The sequence below is a fragment of the Eumetopias jubatus genome, unplaced genomic scaffold, assembly GCF_037043125.1.
Source record: "Eumetopias jubatus isolate StellerSeaLion01/CBP00866 unplaced genomic scaffold, mEumJub1_p1.0 scaffold_8, whole genome shotgun sequence".
NCBI classification, from domain to species: domain Eukaryota; kingdom Metazoa; phylum Chordata; class Mammalia; order Carnivora; family Otariidae; genus Eumetopias; species Eumetopias jubatus.
In genome coordinates, this window is record NW_028274814.1 from 130,288,403 (window position 1) to 130,308,305 (window position 19,903).

The following is a 19,903-nucleotide window of genomic DNA, read 5'->3' on the forward strand; positions in this document are numbered from 1 at the left end:
GGCCACAAGGTCAGTGCCCGCCACCGGCTGGCCACCTTTTCGTCTCCCCAGCTGGAGTCCCTGCTGCCTCCCCAGCTTTGAACCCAGCTTTGCCGCTCACTAGCCGGGGTCCGTGGCGTGTTACTGAAGTTGCCGTAACCACAGTGACCGCCTCCCCCTGGGTCCTCTCCTCTGGGCACCCTGCAACTATTTGCCTCTTACTGCACAGGTCTGCTGAGCAGCCCACCTCCCCCACTGGCCAGGGCTGTCCCCCCTCCTTCCCCGTGCCCAGCACTGTCGCCGCCACTGAGGGGTGATCTAAGGCAGGCAGCTTCCCGTCCCTCTCTCCCTCCTGCCGCATTCCCCTCCTCTCCTCCTCTCCCTCTGCCTCCGCCCCCCAGGGTCGTCTGCACACACGATCCCAGCCATTTCTTCCTTGGGGGCCCCTTCACTTGCTCCAGGAGAGGAAGAGCACCAGGCAGAGACTGTGATGCTGCAAGGTATTTTATTAAAACCAGGTGAGTCACTACATTCGCTGAGAAGGCACACTTATGTTCCAGACCCCCGCCGCCTCTCTTGGGATGCGTGTGGCTGTCCCTCTCCGTCCACACCTCTTTCTCACTGCAGACAGACTTTGGGGCGGGGGGTGATGGGAGAACTTCTTTACGGCCGAGCCTTGGTTTATGGCTTGGATTTGTGATTAGAGGTGAGGGTGAAGGTGTGGTTGAGTTTGGAGGTTGGAGGAATTGGGTTGGAGTTTAGGAGAGAGGCGAATTAACACTGCGGGGCCACAGTGAGCAAAGGGTCACATGTCTCCTGGTTCCCGGGGTGATGACCCTCCACAAGGACCCCAGTCCCCAGGCAAGCGAAGCCACCCTGAACAGCCTAGCCCAGCCCCTCAGCCTCTCCCACCCACCTCTCATAAACAAAGCAGACACTCAGAAGCAAACTCTACATGGCTACAGGAAATCTAGGCCCACCTGACCCTTGGCCCCGGGGCCCGAGTGGGTGGGGGTGGGAGTGGGGGCGCCCAGGTGCTTAGCCCTGGAACCCCAGCTCCCTGTATTTGGCAGCGATGTCATTCCGGAACAGCTCCAGTGCCTTTTTCATGGCCGCATGGGTGTCGGCGCCGAAGTCCCCGGGGTGCTTGCTCTGCAGGACGTGGATGATGGCTTCTGAGATGAACTGCGGGGGGGAGACAGAAGGGGGTGCCGGTCACAGGGGCGCGCACGCCAGGAGCCAGATGGGAATCAGACTGAGTCCCACCTTCTCTTTACTCCACGGCCATCTATCGAGGGCTTATTACACACCAGGCGTGCTTCCGAGGGGTCTCTATGGATTAATTCCTTCTCTCCCTACTACCCTGGGAGACAGGTGCCGATGGGGAGCCAGGCCCACCTCGGTGCAAGAGCCCAGGACACTGCCTCCATGCTGGCAGCAGAAAGGAAGGGAAATGCTCCTATTCCGTGGTTTTACCCAGGATTCCGCAGTCGGAAAATCTAGAAAGAAACTATTTCCATCTGTGTGTGTTTAATTTTTGCATTCGATGGATTAGTGTGGTTATTGCTCTAAGTAGCCTACTTGGGGGCTGGCGGGGGTGGAGGGCAGAGCATCATATTTCTGGGCCAAGCACAGAACTGGTGCTCAGAATTACTGGTGGGCGGGAAGGAGTGAGGACGAGGAAGGAGGGAGGCCTACGGCTCGTCCCGGGGCCCATCCTGTCCCATACCAGCCTCACTGTCCCCACAAGTTCTCAGACACCCACAGTGTCATTACCGGGAACATCTACAGCATGGCTGCTTTAGCGACTGAAAGATCTCATGGGTGTAAAATGCTACGGGGCCTTTTTGACAGTGGGTCAAGATTTGATGCCAACCACAACTCTGGCCAGTGGACCAAGTGGTGTCGCTTTACAGAGGCCCAGATGGGAAAGTAGCCAGACTGAGGTCACACAGCAAGTGGACAGCAGAGCTGGAATGTGCACCCAGCGGGTTGTGGGCAAACGGCTGCCAGAGCCAGGGACAGAGGCAGGGACAATACCTCGGTTGGCTTTTCCCAGTTTCTCAGGGCGCCCCGAGTGCGAGTGACCACAGGCTGGTAACGGGGGGCACATGGTGACAGAGGCCTCAGGAGGCACCCACGGCAACAGCCCGTAAACACGGTTCTGCCTAGAAATAGGGACAGCGGGGCGCCCGGGGGGCTCAGTTGGTTGAGCGTCAGACTCTTGATTTCAGCTCAGGTCATGATCTCAGGATCGTGAGATCAAACCCCGCATTGGGCTCCACCCAGGGCATGGAATCTGCTTCAGATTCTCCCTCTCCTTCTGCCCCTGCACCTCCCCCATGCTCTCTCTCTAAAAAAAAAAAAAAAAAAAACAGAAAGAAAGAAAGAAAAGAAAAGAAAAAAAAAAGAAACAAGGACAACTCCACTCCTCCAACTCCTGCCTTTGGGCATCGATCTGGACATATGTTTAAGTTCACCTCTAATGTCATAAATGTCACAAAACAAAGTGGGGGTTCGGGCTGCCATGAAGTCAACCCTGCCCCTGGAAAATGTGGGAGACCCAGGTTCTAGGCTCTGCTCTGCCGTGACCCCCATGGGTGACTTCACCATAAAACAGGGGCTCAGCTGACCCCATCGGGTCCCCTCACTCAGCCTTTTCTGAGTCTGGGGCACAGCCACTAATATCCAGGTAAGGGTGGGCTCAGGCAGCCAGACAATTGAGAAAAGTTGCCCTTGGCACCCAGCCCCCTCTGCGGCCCCCTCACTCCCCGCCGGGAAGTAGCAGCCCCCTAGGAAGAGCACGGAAGGAGGTCCCACAGTGAGCCAGGAGAGCAGACATGGGGCTCCGCCTTAGATTCTGCAGGGATTTACGCAGTAAATGAAACTTGTTTTAAGTAGACCTGGGTTCTACTCCACTTGGATACATCGTTTTCTCTTTCTGAGCCTGCTTCCTTGTCCCCCTAGAGGGGAGGGGTCATTCAAGTTATATTGTGAGCCCACCACATGCCACCAGGGTTCAGAAATGGGAGAGCCAGGGTCTGCCCTTGGGGAGCTCATGCCCCAGCCAGGAGACAGCTGGGTAAAGAGATAAATCCCAGTATAGCCAGGCAGGCGCCATGACAAGGGATGAGGATAAAGCGGCTTTGCAGGGGGGAGACGGGGGGCGCCAGTGGATGGAGCAGCTGACAGCCACGTGCAGAGGGGGTGGCTTCTAAGTTGGGCCCTGGAGGATGGACAGGGGTCTGTTGCCAAGAGAAGATGGGGAGGGCAGGGGCCGCAGCATACGCGGAGTCTCAAAGGCAGGACCCGCTCCTCAAGGGCAGGCAAGGTTGTCTCTGTGTGATTTGTGGGGGCAGCTGGAGTGCAGGGAGGTTTGGCTGAGAGGCTGAAGACAGGGGCGGTGGTGGTTGATGGGAGACATTGTGCCACAAGGGATTAAGAGCTTGAGTTCCCGAGTACCATAGGTCAGACTGTACCTACTGGCTTATTAGCTGTGTCACCTTGGGCAAGCTACTTAACCTCTCCGAGACTTCAGTTTCCAAATCTGTAAAGTGGGTATGAAGAAGGGTACCTGCCTGGCACAGAGTCTGCTAACTGCCTGCCCCATGCCCCTCTTCTCTTTCTTCCTTGGTAACAGAACACCAGTTGTAGTTGGAGTGGCAATAGACTACAATTCCCAGCTTTCCATGCAGGTGGATGTGGTCTTATAACTAACTTCCGGCCAATGAGATGTAAACAAAACTGCTGGATGGGATTTCTGTGACTCCTTAAAAGAGAGCTTTCCTCTCTTCTCCTGCTTCCTGTTTGGAACATGGACCAGATGGCTGGAGCTCTAGCAGCCATCTTGGACCATGAGTCAACTTTGAGGACTCATGCCAACTTTGGCAGCATGGAGAAAGCCTGCACCCCTGGTGGCGGTGGGGCCCCCACACTGGCTCTGGACTCCTTATCTCTGAACTTCCTTTGTGTCAGAGAAAAAGAAGACCCTGAATGCAGTTCCTCACCTCGGGGAGACGGTGAGAATTCCATGCAGTGATCCAGGCGAATGCTTACCAAGGCCCATCCTCACTGGTAGCTATGACCATGATCTCTATGCTCATCACTGCACCAGCCTGTCTACTGCTCCCATCCCCAGGGGTTGCACCTATCCTAAGGCCCTTTATCCAGATCTCAGTGCTCCCTCCTGCCACACCCCTCCTGCCTGCATCTCAGGCTCTCCCCTGCCCACCCAACTTCTCAGCCCATCAAAGGAAGTTCAGACCAATTCCCCTTGCCTAGGACACCATGGCTCTCTCTCTTTTCATCTGTAAAGATGCTGGAACCAGTGGCGCCAGCCTGCTGGCCACCCCCACCCCCGGATGGAGCCCCAGCTACTCTACTGAGGCTCCCTGTGGCACAAGGGTTAGGAGCGAGGGGTCTGGAGGAACAGAGCCCTAGTCTGAATCCTGGGAGTGTGCCAGGGACAAGCTATCGCCCTCCCTGTGCCTCAGTTTACTCATCTGCCCAGGGGGTACGATAGTGCTACCTTCCCGTGAAGGGGAATACAAGGGGTGCTCCCAATATCTGCTCTTCCCTTCTTCCCCTAGATGGCAGAGTGATTTGGGAGAGAAGTGGGTTTACTCTCAGTGACCCCAGGAGGAAGGCAAAGTGGGCAATAGCCCATTTTACAGATGAGGGCCCTGGGGCACAAGGAGGAGCATCGTGGGCCGAGCTGGGACTCGAACCCAAATCGCATCCCTCCGAGGCCTGTCCTGCCACCCTCCCACCCGCCCCTGCCCTGCCTCCTACCTCCAGGTACTTGATGGGGATCTTGTGCTTGGTGGCGTGTGACTGGGCCAGGGGCTTCAGCTCAGCATCGTGATGTCCCTTCTTCTTGAGGATGCCCCCCAGGGCCGTAAGCACCGTTTTGCCATGCTTCTTCAGGTCCTCTGAACGCTTCATCTCGTCCTCTGACTTCAGGTGCTTGAACTTGTCAAACTTCTCCAGGGTCTCAGGGTGGCCCTTAAAGAGCCTGCGGGCACATGGAGGGCAGGAGTCAGACACAGGAACACGCCGTGGGGTCTGGAGGCGGCCGGACACGAATGCCAGGCTGGGCTCCCCTACTTCCCAGCTATGTCACCTTGGGCAGGTCACTCTACCTCCCTGGCCTTCTGCTTCCTCATCCAAACAAAGGGGATAACGGGTCCCTGCCCATAGCAGCAATGCTGTGACTAAATGAGAGCATATGCACCAAGCACACGCAGCGTGCTATACAAAGGCTCAGCTTTATGATTTTTCTCATCCTCATTATCTGCGTCTTCTGCATTGCTACGGTGAGAGGCAGGAGGGAAGGATGTGTCTGCGTTGGTCCCTGGCTTCACCCCTATTTTCTCTAAGTTGTTTGGAGAGTAGGTGACTAACTGGAATCGGGCAGAAGAGGGGGACATGGAGGCACCAGGGCCGGAGGACCCTGGATTTGTTGAGTACCTCCTGTGTGCACCTCCCTTAGGGTCCCACTATTCCCATTTTACACCTCTGAGGGAACAGAGGCTCAGAGGTGGGAAGGCGTAACTCAACATTACAGGGCTGGTGTGCGGAAGGGCCAACTGGAAACAGATCAGAATGACTCAAAAAATAGACCATGCAGGGGACTACCTTTGCAGTTTCCTACCCAGGGATTATCCTTCAGTTGCTTGAATACTTCCAGATACAGGAGACTCACTACTACCTGTGAGGACCATTCCACTCCAGATTAGCTCTTGGGCTCAGAAAGCTCTTGCTTGTTTTGCTCAGACTCCCTGTCCCTCCCAGGCTCCTCACAGTACGGACAGTGAGGCCCCGGGGTCAGAGGGGGAGCCACTTGCCAAAGACCAGGTCCCCGCTCCTGCCAGGGAGCCAGTGATCTGGCCACAGAAGGACTCTGCCCATGAACCTGAGCAGCCACCTGTAACCTTGGACCTCAGTGTTTCCTGCTGTGGAAAGGTGGGTGTTGGTTAAAGGGAGTCCTACCTGCCGCCTAGATGGGAGTGGTTCTCCCCATTTCCCTTGTGGGTGAATGGACCACAGAGGTAAGTGACGTGCTCAGGGTCACACGGCTGGCTGGTGGCAAAGCCCACAGCAGAGACTGGATGGTTCTAGAACTCATGCTCTCTGTCTCGTGTCACACCCGGAAATGTTTCCAGGAGTGACCCTGTCTGCCCAGGCTTTCCCTCCTCCTGTCTAATGGCTTCAGGTCCTCAGAAAGTTCCTCTTTCTCATAGCTTCTGCCACACCTTCCAGCCCTGCTGCGGACACACTCCAGTTTGTGGAAGCATCTCCTAGCACACACCCTTATTCACATGTGTGCACACCCAGACACACACAAGCGTGCACAGGGCAGCACCAACAGGGAGCACGCCCTTCTCCCGGGAGCGAATCCCTCCTGCTTCCCCAGAATGCTCAGGGCTGTCCACGCCCTGCCCAATGTCACCACCTCACCACCCCCTGGCCCCGGCCCCGGCCCTGGCCCCACCAAGCCATGTGTGTCACTGACAGCTCATCTCTGGCACTTTTCACCCAAGGGTCCCTGAGCTCCTATTCTTATCTGGTGACAATGATCCCTGCCTGGCAGATGCGAGACCTAGTACCTACAGGGGAAGGTCGGAGGTCGGGACACTGGAGGGAGCTATCCGGGGCAGATGAAGGCCAAGGGCTGGTACCCAAGGCAGCCAGGAGTCTCAGATATTCTGGGAGGCCCCCAGATGTATGGGAGAAAGAACACAGGACTGAGAATTATGGAAGCTGAGTTCTGGTCCCTGCTCTGTCTCCAATGTGCTCTGTGACATTGAAGAAATCACTCAACTTCTCTGGGTCTTGGTTCACGCATCTATAAAACAAAAGGGTTGGTCTAGCTGATATCTCAGCCTCCAAATTCGAAGGCTTGACCCCTGCCTCACCTTCCACTCTCCACCAATGAGCTGGCAAGGGAGCCCAGATTTACTTTCAACAGTGCAGGAAAATCGGGCTGATCCATGCCCACCAGATCATTCTGGCACCACTCAGCCACCTCTCTCCCTCGGCCCACAGTCCTGCCACTGGGAGCGCCAGGCGGCCACAGAAGGCCACACCTGGATTAACCTAACGACAGGTCCCTGCGAATGGACAGAGGAAGCCCTCACCGCGAGGAGAAGGACGGACGGATTTTCTCTACTGTTGCAGAAGCCCTTCCTTGCCTCGGGTTGTCATCTTCCATCATATGTCTACCTGCCTGGCCTATCACAGGCCTCAGGCAAGTCAACGAGAAAGGAGGCCACCTCCCAGCCGTCCTCTGAACTGAGGCCTGATTGGACGCCCACATGGAAGCCTGGGGCTCCAGAGCAGAGGTGTGATGAGTGAGGGTCCACGCTGCCTGGATTTGAATTTCAGCTGTGTGACTTTGGGCAAGTTACTTAACCTCTCTGTTCAGAGTGCTGATCATAATATTTACCTCATGAGGCACTTGTGAGGCTTAAGTGAGTTAATATGCATGAAGCGCAGAACACAGGGCCAGGCGGTGTGTACCGCGTAAATATTTGCTGTCCTCCTCCTTCCTCATTGTCCCTACCACCATTATCACCGGCGTGGCCACCACCGTCTCCGATCATTATCATCATCGCCATCAGGTTTGGGGTTCTGTCTACAGCCGCCCCTGGCTGGCCGAGACCCTCAGGCCATGTTTCCTCCCTGTAACATGAGAAGTGTTGGCCACCAGCGGTGATTTTCAAACTTTTCATGGCCTCAAAATTCTTTGTCCAAATGCAAAAATAAAACAAGCAGAAAGTTTGGGCAGGAGAAGGAACGGCAGGGGCACACTCAGCAGCCCCCTCCCTCCTGGACCCCCACTCCTGGAGCCAGGCTCTCCAACCGACCTTCTGGCTTTTATGTTCTAGACCTTTATGATCATGTACTTGGAGTGAAGCCCTCTGTGTTTTATTAGCAGGCTCAGCCAAACAGGATTTGCTGTCTTTTATAATCAGGGGAGTAGGAGAAATGACCTTGCCAAGGTCAGTAAGGAAGCCCAGGCTCAGCATCTGGAACACAACCAGGAGCCCAGCTCCCACAGAGGCACATGCAGCCCTGGGAGTTAGCATCCCCCCCCCCCACCAGCCCTCTCCACACAGGGAGGCCCATCTCCCCAGACCCCAAACACTAAGAAGGCAGAACCAGTTGGCATGGTCTCTGTATGTCCCACAGCCTAAGACGTGACAAGACATTGGGCTTTCTGGGACCTTCCAGGGGCTGGTGTCTCAGGCATCACATCTCATCCCTGGCCCTGGCCCTTGGCAGGTCTCCCTGATCCACCCTGGGCAGGGAGGGAATGTTTCCCCTGATGACCTAATACCCCCAGTCTCCTTCAAGTCACTGTGTTGGGGGCTGGCAGCCCCCAGATTGCCTTGGAGAGGCTCGTGCTCGGCAAACTGGTCCCCAACCCCAACTACCCTCCCTCTCCTCTTCAAAAGCAGGGGAGGAGCATGGGTCCAAGGAAAGCCAGGGCATGAGAGCAGAAATGGACCCCAGAGACTCTGGCAGACAATCGTTTCATTCAACCAATAGGCAAACAGGACCCAGAGAGGAGGAGTGATTTGTCCAAGGTCACCCAGCAAACGTGGCTGAGGAGCTGATATGTCTTGCTGTCAGGGACAGGAGGAGAAAGACAGAAGGGAACACCTCCATGATGCCAGTCAGAGGCAACAGAGAACTTGACCATCCTTCCCCGGGTGTTTTTAGCATGGACCACTAAGGGCTCCGACTTCACATCACAGAGCTCACGGGACTGGCCGTTCTCCCCAGACGTGGGACCTGGAAATGAGTGAAGCCCAAGGGAGACTGAAAACGCGTCTGAAGGGGGAGGAAAACCTGGCCCACAAAGAGGGAGGAACTCATCTGTAAATTAAAGTGTGAATGACAATCCATGCACTTTTGGCAGCTCCAGAGCCCACTTGCTCCCAGGTACAGAAATGTTGACTTACGCCCCATTAGATATTTGACTCGCACTGGCCCAGAGCATGAGAGAAGGGACCAGAAGCGGGGTCTAACACCATCTGTGGTTGAGGGCAATGGGAAAATAAAATCCCACGCCATCCTTTATGTACAGAGCTTAGAATTTTGTTTTCTTTTGTTTATTCAGGAACCCTTTGCTATAGCAGTGAAGATGCGCCTAGAGACCACCCCACTCAGAGCTCTCAAATTCAAGACTTCCTCAACATCAAATGTCACGAATGGGCCTCTGTCTTCTGTTTTCTAAGTTTAATGCTGTGAAGGTCCTTAGTCTGGCTCCGTCCATAACAATTACTAACAACCTCTAGAACCTGCTATATTCCACGAACAGTGTCAGGCCCCTTACATGCATTATCTTATTCAATCTCACTTCCACTCTAAAATGTAGATATTAGCATATCCCCCCATTGTATAGGAGAGGAAATGGACTCCGAGAGCTTGTGTACCTTTCCAAAGGTCACACAGCTGCTCGGTGGCAGAACCCGTTCTAGAGCTGCGGGTCTCATCTTGAAGACCACGTCTTAGACTTGACAGTTCATAGCCCTTAACAGACTTGTGATATGGGGGAGGTCCTGTCCCTCTCAGGTCCATTTTGTCCTCAACCATTAATTGAAGCGGCTGGACAAGATGTCTCAGGGCCTGAGAGATAACCTGTTAACTCTGTCTACAATTCTAGGATTCCTCTTGGTGGGTGCTAGGCATCCAGCATTTGAGCACCAGGCTTCTCCTGCTGCTGACACAGGCATGAGCTGGATCTCTTTTTCTCTCTTCCTTTCTGGACTCAAGTCCCTGACACAAGCAAAGGAGAACCCAGCAGGGGTTTTAACAAACTCAACTGACGCAGCCAACTGGTCAACCCCAGGCAAACATTCCACCTTACAGGCACACACCCTTGATCTTTGGGGAGTGGGTGACAGAGGCGATGGGATCTCTTCCTTTTACCTGATGAGGACCTCCTGCCCATGGCCCACGAGGTCAGCCTCTACCTTCCCCCAGATGTTCAGCACCAACTGCCATTCCCCGTCGCTGAGCCCCATGGCGCAATCTGAGGAAGACAAAAAGAGCAAGTCCGGTCTGACTCGGTGTCCTGGCTCTGACAGCTGGGGTTTGAGATCGCCTGGCCCCAAAGGGATTTTATACTTTCCCAGAAGCTTGACACATATCACTTGACAGCTTGCTCACTCTCTCTCCTCCTCCTCCCCCTCCCTCCTTTTCATGCGGGGTCTAATCTTTTCCTTTCTGTAGCTCTCACATGGAAGCTATTTTGGGGCAGGTGCCATTTGGGGGGAGGTAGGACAACTCAGGCCACAGGGGCGTGGGGGTGTTTGTGTATGTGGCAAGAGCAGGGAGGAGGCTGGGCCACCGTCTGGAGTCTCAGAAGCCAGCAGAAAGGGCACCACCAAGGCCGACGCCAGCAGCCTGAAACTCAACGCTCCCTGTTGTCAACCATCCCAGGAGGAACTGTCATGTTTACAAGCTCGGGCAGCAGCACCCTGTCTGGCCCTGGGGCTGTCCTGGCCCTTAGCGGTCTCCTTGTCCACAACCCGCTCATTTTGCCAGAGTGCCCCTCATCCAGCCAGCAGTGGTAGGGAAGGAGCTGAGGTGGTTCCTGCTCATAGCTGGATGAACCCAGACGAATCCATAGCCTCATGGAGTCTGAATTTTCCCACTCCACCCAGAAAACTCCTGGCTTCATGGCCTTCATGACCTTGCTCAAATATTTCCTTCTGAGAAATTTTGCTTGACCTCCCCCCTTGAGGCACAATTAATTTCTTCCTCTTTCCATTTACTTGTAGGTACTCCTGTTGTGCTGCTTCCTTCATGGTGCCATATTTCGTAGTTTCCATGCTGGCTCCGCCATGAGTGTATGATAGCAGCCGATACACACTCTGAGCACTTCACATTTGGTAACTTGTTTAATCCCCCGACAGCCCTATCTCTATGATAGATATGACATTATCCTTGTTGAATCGAGGGGAAGTTTGGGAAACTTGCCATGGTCACATAGTTGATGGTAGAGAGCTGGGATTTGAACCCAGAAAGTCAGCCTCTTGAGTCCAGGCTCCTGAATACCTTATTTTTATTTTCAGGGCAGCAGAGAATTTATTTTATTCACTTATGTATTTTCTGGACCTCACACATGGCCCTGTGCCAAATTGGAACTGAATAAATGTTTGTTGAATAAAAAGATAGATGGCCTTTGTATGAAAGGCAAGTGAAGATGGTTGGCCTTCTTTATATTTACCCATCATCCATCTATCCATCCATCTGCCCATCATCCGTTTATCCATCTGTCCATCCATCCATCCATCCATCCAACCATCTATCCAACCATCCATCCATCTTCCCAACATCCATTTGTCCGTCTGTCCGTCCATCCATCCATCCATCTCTCCAACCATCCATCCATCTTCCTATCATCCATTTATCCATCTGTCCATCCATCCATCCACCCGCTAGTTCACCCATCCATCATCTGTCCATCCATCCATTCATCCATCCAACACATAGTTACAGAGTACCTACTGTGTGGTGGAAACTGCTACATGCCGAGGACAACAAAACTAGATGAACACATCCTTGTGTTCAAGAAACTCACAGTCCCTTGGGGAGATAAAAGGAATAAGCTTACAGTACAGTTGATACAGTGCTATGATCTAGGTGCACAGGCCCTTCCTTCCATCTACACAGGATTTTATAGTTTACCAAGTGCCTCCTTGGGCAGGATTACATCTAATTTTCACAATAGTCTTGCAAGGTAATGAGCATCACCCCATTTTATAGCCGTGAACAATGAGGTTCAGAAAGAAGCAAGTGTCCTGGCTGTCCTGGGTCTGTATTAGACATGTCAGGTATGACTATCCCACATACACAGCTCTTTCTAAAAGCAACTGCCCAGCCCTAGCCCCTCCATGACCACGTAGGTCGTGTTCTTCCCCCTCGCTACCCCAGTCAAAGGTGACTGGCCCGGGGCTGGCCCGTAACCTGGGGTAGCCAATGGCAGGGCTCTGTCCAACAGCCAGTGTCTACTAGCCACACCAAATCAGATCCTCTCTGCAAAATATGAACAGGGGCCTTTGGCAAGAATTGTCTAATTGGCAGGAAATGTGGCAGCGAAGAGAGTCCGTTTCATGGCCAGCCCTGAGTAAGAACCCCAAACCGAGAGCCCTTTAGTGTAACCTAGGGGTCCAGAATTCACTCCATTCTCTGTCAAGCCCGGCCCAGTTACCATTTGGGGGTCCATGAACTGCCACTTCTTATAGGACCCTCGTGTGTCCTTTCGGTGAGCCCTATTTCTTTATCGAATCAGCTCATTCCTAACCAGAGGTGTCCCTCCCCGACACCATGTTCCAGGAGTCCCCACACGAGGCTCCTGTTAACCCAGGGATGTGGAGCCCATCCACCGTTCCCAGTGGAGGATGCCGTAGTAGAATGAGTAGCTAAAGATGCCACAGGAATGGGGCGAGGGGACGGAGGAGGGGGCCATCATTTATCTCTTCGTTCAGCAGGCCCATACTAAGGGCTTACTCCAGGCGAGGTCCAGGAACAAGAGGAAAGGCCACTTGGAGAGGGTCTGCCAAGGGCTCAGACCCTCAGCAGCTGCAGTGCTTCGTCCCAGTCACTCGCTGGAGGCTGAGCCCCACTAAGTGGCAGGGCAGGGCAGGGCAGCGTGGTACCCCACCTGGCGGTAAGGGAACAGGGCCCTGGAAAGGATACGCACCCACCACCCGGGGCTGGTAAGCCACAACTCTGCCATCTCCAGCCTCCAAGCTGTCTAGGGACAGCCTGAGCATTTAAAAGCTCATCAAATCATTACCGATGCTAAAGTGTTTAATACTTAGCTGTCACCCCTTGGCAGTCGCCCCCATTAACTGGCGTGCTCCTGGAGACCTGTGGCTTTGAAGTCGTTGGACCTTTTAAGTTTTACCATTTAAGCTAATAAGAAGGAGCCGACATCTGTTTGCACTCATGCATCTCTACAACAGAACAGGCATTACCTAACGGTTGCCATGGCTACCTGGAGTCGCCAGCTTTGTTTGGGGGCTATAATTATCCCTGCAACAGTCTTCAAATGGCCGGGGCAAGGAAGCTGGAGATGCACGAAATAGGAAAAACTCCAGCAGCCTTACACTCGCGTGTCACACACGCACACGCACAGAAGCGGGCTAGTTTGACACCCAGCGGGGCAAAACTGCATCCCTCCAAGTTGGATGTGCCCCACCCTCTTTCTCCTCTCATGTCACAGGATCCTTTGAATGCACAATCTCAGACGTATAGGATCATTCTCAAGTCTTCAAATTTTAGAGTCTTGAGATCCCAGAGTTGAAATTCTGGGGCGCCAAAGTCTTCAACTTTGGCCACTCTGGAAAGGGACTCTAGCTAGACTCCAGAGTCATAGACAGGCCGAGGTAGAGAAGTGTAGAAGGATAGGGCCATCGTGTCCTGAGGCGAACAGAGGACTTTGACGGCATCTTGTCCAAGTTCCCACTACATGCAGGAATTTTCCCTACGGATCATCATCCAGCATCCGCTTGAATATCCTAGGAGCAGGGGACTCACTACCTAAAGCTTTAAAATGTCTCCTTTATATTGAACCAAAACATGCCTTCTGGTCTCGCTCACTCACTCCCTTGTCTGTGCTCTGCTGGCTCTTTGGGGATACAGAAGACCAGTAGAGTCTCTCTCGTGAGGGAAGCTGCAGGCTCACCGAAGACTTTTCTGGTCCGTACTAACCATGCCCAGGATTTGAACTGAGCACCCTCCCCTGGCAAGGTAAACCAGGATCCTGTCTGGTCAATCTTCAAGGCAGCAATTCTCGCCTCTCCTCGAGCACAGAAAGAGAACTCTCGAGCAAGGGGTTTCTAGCACCTCCCCTCTCCCACTTCCACACACACACAGGTTTGAGTCCCCAGGTGGCTCTCCCCCAAGGACCTGGGAGTTTGCTGGCCCTTGGGCAGCCAACAACTCCCCACAGTGAATCTGGGGGATTAGACCTTAAGACTCCAGTGAGGGAGGATGTGACTTTGGCCCTTCAGAGCCAAGGGCCCCATCAACCTTGACCACCTCCCTTTCTCCTCCTCCTCCTAGGAGCCGCCCCTTTGGAGGCCAGCCTGGGCCGTGCCTCCCTGCTGCCCAGCCTAGCTTGCTCCTTCCTGGCAGTCTGCCCTCCTGGTCCAGCGCCAGGCCAGACTCAGAGCAGACTTGAAGGGGCATCGGGACCCCCGAGCTTGCCCGAGACCCCACTCCTCCCAGCCCCTTGGCAGCCATAGTACTGACCAAGCCTCCCCTTCTCCCCAGCTGTCCTCTTGGAGCCTCCAGCCAAGCCGTGGGGCTGGGGGTGGGGAGAGGTGTCTTATAGCAGCCAGAGAAAGGCACAGGGAACTAAAAATACGGTTTACATGGCAAGGCTCCTCCTCTCCCTGGAGGCTTGGAGGGGCTTTATTGGAATGGGGCTGGCAGGGACACAAAGATCCCAATATCCCAATAACAGGTGTGGCCTGAGGACACGAGCCTTCCTCCCCCTTCTCTCCCCTCCGCAGCAGGCTTGGAGGCCTGGGGTGGCTCCTCCAGCCCCACTTTCCACCTGTCCCCTGATGCAGCCCAGCCCCACCTCCACAGCCCTCTCCCTCCCTCCCTCCCTTCCTGCCTCCCCTCCAGACCCATCTCAAAGAAACAGCTCCCCCTCCATGAATCCTCCCTGAACTCCACCCCCTTCCTAGCAGGTGTGCCTTCTCCCCAGCCCCGCCCCAGGCTCTGTGCAGCCTTCTCTCTCCCACTTTGGGCTGAGCTCCCCATTTCTACCCTGCAAGTTTCCTCAGAAGCAGGCATACAAAAGCAACAGACACTCACTGAACTCCAGGGACACTGCCCCTCCCAGCAGCCCTTTTTGATAGACACATGTATCAACCCCACTTTCCACAAGAGCAGGCACAGAGAGGTTAAGTAACCACCAAAGTCACACAGCTAGGCGATGCCAAGCACAAAATTCGAACCCAGGCAGTCTGGTTTCAGAGTTTGTGCTTCACAGCTAGGGACCAGTCTAACTTTTGGATGCTTCTTGTTCTCCTCTCTCTCACCCTTCTGACAGCACATCTAGCAGAGAGCTGGGTCAGTGAGCTCTTTGAATGTGTATTTTACTGAACTGAGTCCATCCCAGGTCTTGGCTTCCCCGGAGGTAAAGGCAAAGGCAGTTGGGAGGCTGAGCACCAGGTGGCCCTGCTGCCATCTCGTGGCGGTGAGGAGAAAAGCCTCCACCTCTGGCTCTGCCCCTTCCACCAGGTCCCTGCCTTCACCCATCCACCCTGCCCGCCAGCCAGGATGGGGTCTCTTTCAATCTCTATATTCATGGCACTGACCAGGGATGGCTCTCCAAATGATTAAAAGATAAATAACCATGATCTTTGCTCTCAAGGGACTCAAGGTCGAGTGGAGGAAAGCTTGGTGGGAGGGGGGATTTGGAATGCAGCAGAGATTTGAGCAAAGGGCTTTGGGAGGGTAGAGGGTGGGGCGGGGCGGGGGGGGGGTTGCTACACGGAGAAGACCTGCTGGCAGAGGTGACCAGGGGGCTGGATCTTAAAGTATGAGGGAGCATGCCCTCTCAGCAGAGGTAACGACCTGTGGGCAAAAGCCCAAGGCATACAGGGGCCGCATGGAGAAAGGAGTGCTGGGGATATGATCCAACCTGGGAAGGCCTTCCTGTGCCAGAACCAGGATGGGAGACTTTGAATCGACAGTGCAACTCCGCGGACACGTGGCCTCACTGGGGGCTGGGCTCTGGCTGGGTCCCAGAGAGGCCAAGGTGAATGTCACACAGTCCCTGGATTTTAGGGGGTGACAGGAGGGATGGGTGTGTAAACAGGTGATGCAGGGCTTTGTAATAAGGGTAGTAGTGGGATGGTACAGCATAGGAGCACAGCACGGGGAATCAGATAGCTGGATTTGATGCTTGGCCCGGCCACCTGTTACTTTTGTGATCCAGGGGGAGTATCATAACATTCCAGGGTTTTGGGTTTTTATCTGTAAAATGGGAACTTTGAAAATAATTACCTATCCCAAATGTCCTCATGAGAATTAAAAGAGGGAGTGCATGTACAGGACTCATTTTTGGTGCCTGGTATACAGTCAGTGCTCCATAATTGCTCACTGTGATATAAGGAACAAAGGAATCATTAAGGAGGAAATGATTACTCTCACCAAAGCACATGGAACAGAGAAGGTGATATCTGAGTAGAAATATGGAGGATTATTAGGGGTTTGCTAGTAGCAAGGTGAGGAAAGACTATGCTAAGCACAAGGACCAGAACATTCAGGGATATGGTAGTTGGTGGGTTGCGATCAGATCTGGTTGTAAATCCAAAATAACGTGGCTTCAACGAGTGACGTTTCACTTCTCTTTCATATGGAAGTCCAGAGGGAGTGGTCCGGGGCTGGTAAGGCACACACCCAGCCGCCGGCTCCTTTAGTGCTCTGGCAGTTGGGAGGCTGAGCACCGGGTGGCCCTGCTGCCATCGTGTGGCAGCGAGGAGAAAAGACATCACACACATGGCCTCCACCTCCTGGTCCAAGGTGGTTGTTTGAGCTCCAGCCATCATGTCACCATTCCAACGAGCAGGAAGGCAAAAGGGGTAAAGACAGTTTTGCCCCCTACCTTTAGGGACACTTTCTGGAAACTGTAATCAATGCTTCCTCCCATTGCACATTACACAGCCACACCTTTCTGCAAGGGAGGCCTGGAAATGTAGTGTTTATTTCTATATGGCCATATCCACAGACGAAAATTGGGAGTTTCTATTACTCAGGAAGAAAAAGAGAATGAAAGTTGGATGAAAACTAGAAATTTCTGCCACAGGATGTGTAAAGAACACGATATATTCAGGCAAGGAGAAGTATTTTGGTGTTTCTGTGGTGGGAAGAGGGAGGGGGGAAGGAAGGAATGGGAAAAAACAACCAGAAAAATAAACAGTGGCCAACCACGGATGGCCTCGAAAGCCACAGGGGTTAAAGTTTCTCCCCAGTAGAGAGCCACTGAAGGGGTTTGAGCAGGAGAGGGCCAGGGGCTTTGTGTTGTCCTAGGAGCACCCAACTAGTTGCAGTGGGAATCATGTCATGCGGGGGACAAGCCTGGAGGCAGGAGACACTGTGCCCCGATATTTTATTCTGAAAATGTTCATACATGCCGCAGAGGTGAAAGAATTTTAGAGCAAACACGCTATGCCCACCCCCTATGTTCTACCACTGACATTTTACTAAACTAGTTTGATCACATATCTATCCGTCCCCCCAGGCGCCCACCAGTCTTTCCTATTTTTGTGGCATTTCAAAGTGAATTGCAGACATCTCTCTGTCCCCTTCCCCCCCTGAATCCTTGGGCTTGCAGGTCATTCATGAGTGTTCAATATTTGTTTGCATTTTGTTTCTTCCGATGTGAAATTTATATCCAATGAAAGGCGCCTGTGTGAAGCGTGCATTCATGGAGTTTTGGAAGTTCATACACCCGTGTAACCCACACGCCTATCAGGATACAGGACGTTGTCATCGCCCCAGAAAGTTCCCACGTGCTCCTTGCTGGCCAGGGCCCACCCCCACCACCTCCCAGACGCAACCACTGTCCTGATGTTTTGTTTTTCTCAGGCACAGACTGGTTTGGGGAAGGAGGCCGGAAGAGGGTCTCCAAGCTGAGGGGTAGAGAGGAGAGGGGACAGACTCTGCACGGGAGGCCGAGGGAAGGAGGGAGGCGAGTGGTTGACCCTGGGCCCGCAGCGGGAGTCAGAGTCTGGCTGTGTGACCGGCAGAGGGTGGCACCATTTACCAAGGTGGGTGGGGTACAGGGAGGACAGAGGAGCAAGTCTCCCTTGGGACGCAGCATCTGGACTGTCTGTGGGACATCTGTCTGGCAGGTGTAGGGATACACGTGTCCCCGAGGCTTGACTGTCATCTGGCAAAGTGGCCGTGTTGCATCCTCCCCACCCCATCCCAGTGCCCACAAGGCTTCTGCCACCAGGAAAAGGAGAGGAGCCCTTCCTCCACCTGGCCAGAAGGCAGCCAGCCACGTGGGCATGGAGGGGGCACGGGCGTGGTCACATCCAGCTAACAGGTCACAGGGGGAGGCCCTGGCCCTTCCCGACCCGCCCCAGCCTCTCTCCCGAGCATCCTGCAGCCGTGTCCTTCCCTCCTCATCCCCCACGCTGCCCAGCCTTTCCCTCAAACCTCTTCCCTTCCCTCTAAAAACAATCAAAGCCCGGGTCCTAGCTACTGAGAGCTCCTCCAGGGAGGGGGGCACCTGCTGCTGGGAAGGAACAGAGGAAGCAGAGACAAAGTGAGACACTGACCCACACCCCAGACTGCAGTTGGGCTCTCTCTAGTTGATCTGAAATCAAGCCCAACTCACGTCGGCAAAGAGTGATTCCTTTCTCAAAAGCCCGCTTCGTCCACAGGAGATATTCCCGATCTTCCCACTAGTGTGACTTCGACCTTTTCCCTGAGAATTCGTTCCCTGTCCTTATTCTGCCAGGGGAGGACTTGTCCCCACCCCGACCCCCATCCAGAATTTATCCGGAGACTTGGAGGAGCCTCCGTTTACCCTGTCGGACACAGGGCCAGAGCCTGAGCGAGTCGTCGGCGTACGGGAAGCAGCAACGATGTTTCCAGAGAGGGTGCGGGGTGGGGGACACCCCCTCCTTTAAGCACCAGGGGAGGAAGAGAGGGGCAAGGAAACTTCCAAGGGCAGTGGGGGCCCCGGGAAATTCTGAGGACGGAGGACAGGTCAGGTGTGCGCGTGGAGGATGGACAAGAGGGAAGCGGCACGGTGGGCTCAGATGAACACGAGGGACGTAGGTACCATGTTGGTGCGGTAGTTAGAGCACTAGCTGCTGTAACCAACAGCCCCCAGCCCCCGTGGCTTCCTGGCCTCAATCGTCACTCACCTCCCGACCCGTGCAAGCTTGGGGGGAGGGCTCTGCTCCGCACAGAGATCCAGGGCCCCACGCTCTGTCCCCAAGCACCCTGAGGGCTCTGCTCCCTCCGTATCCAGTAGGAGAGACAAGGGCGTGTGAGAGGTTTGGGGGCCACGCCTGACAGTGATGCCCGTCATTTCCAGCCCTGCACCATCAGCGCGTCCAACCACACGGCTGTGCCAGCTTCCAGGGAGGCTGGGAGCGAGACCTCCCCGTGGGCCCAGAGGAAGTGAGACGGGCTTGGTGACACACAGCACGATGTCTGCCGCTGTCCCGGCCCGAGATAGTAAAATGCCTTGGGATCTAGTGGAAAGTTGAGAAAGAAGGGCTGGGAAGGAAGCTTTCCTATAACGGGTGTCTTAATCACCCCAGAGCACGTAGTAGGAGCTCACAGTCTGTCCTCCGGGCGAACGTGGTCGCCACTGATAAGGCGGCAGGTGCAGGGGGATGGGGAGGGGTGGCCACTGGGTCTGGGGTGTCTAGAAGGGCATCCTATGAAAGAGGGCATTTGAGTGGGGGCTTGAAAGATGGTCCAGAGAGTTAGGGAAGCAGGAATGTATACTGAAATGTTCAGGAAAGCCTGAGAAGACTAGTTGACAGGGCCAGAAGTTTTGTGAGGCTGACTGGTCACGGGTGAGGTTGGAATGCCGGCTTGGAGCAGAGGGGGAATGACCTTGAACTTTAAGAATTTTGGCAGCTCTTGGGCAGGCCCCGAGGAGCGGCTGTGGCTGGCCGAGGCTGGGGCTGGGCCGGGGTGGGGGAGGGAGCCACCTCCGATGAATCAGCAGGTCAGTTAAAATTAGGCGCCATGGCCCAGGCTGGAGAAACCACGAGGCCAACAGTGGCGCTGGCTCATGTGGCAACCAGGGTTTGTTTTTCCTTCCTACTTTGGACTGGGGGGCGCTCGGAGTTGGAGCAGGGCTCTGGCCTATCCTGTGACCTCTGCTCTGGGCTGTTGGGTCAGCACCTCTCAG

General features: G+C 54.4%; 1 protein-coding gene across 1 annotated transcript; it reads right to left on the bottom strand.

Annotated features, from left to right (window-relative positions):
- Nucleotides 1-1,017: 1,017 nt before the first annotated feature.
- On the bottom strand, nucleotides 1,018-10,013 carry MB (myoglobin). Its single transcript, XM_028088580.1, has 3 exons — nucleotides 9,919-10,013; nucleotides 4,771-4,993; nucleotides 1,018-1,164 (listed from the first exon to the last, which is right to left on the bottom strand). The coding sequence occupies exons 1-3, from the start codon at nucleotides 10,011-10,013 to the stop codon at nucleotides 1,018-1,020; spliced, it is 465 nt and encodes a 154-aa protein (XP_027944381.1).
- Nucleotides 10,014-19,903: the final 9,890 nt, after the last annotated feature.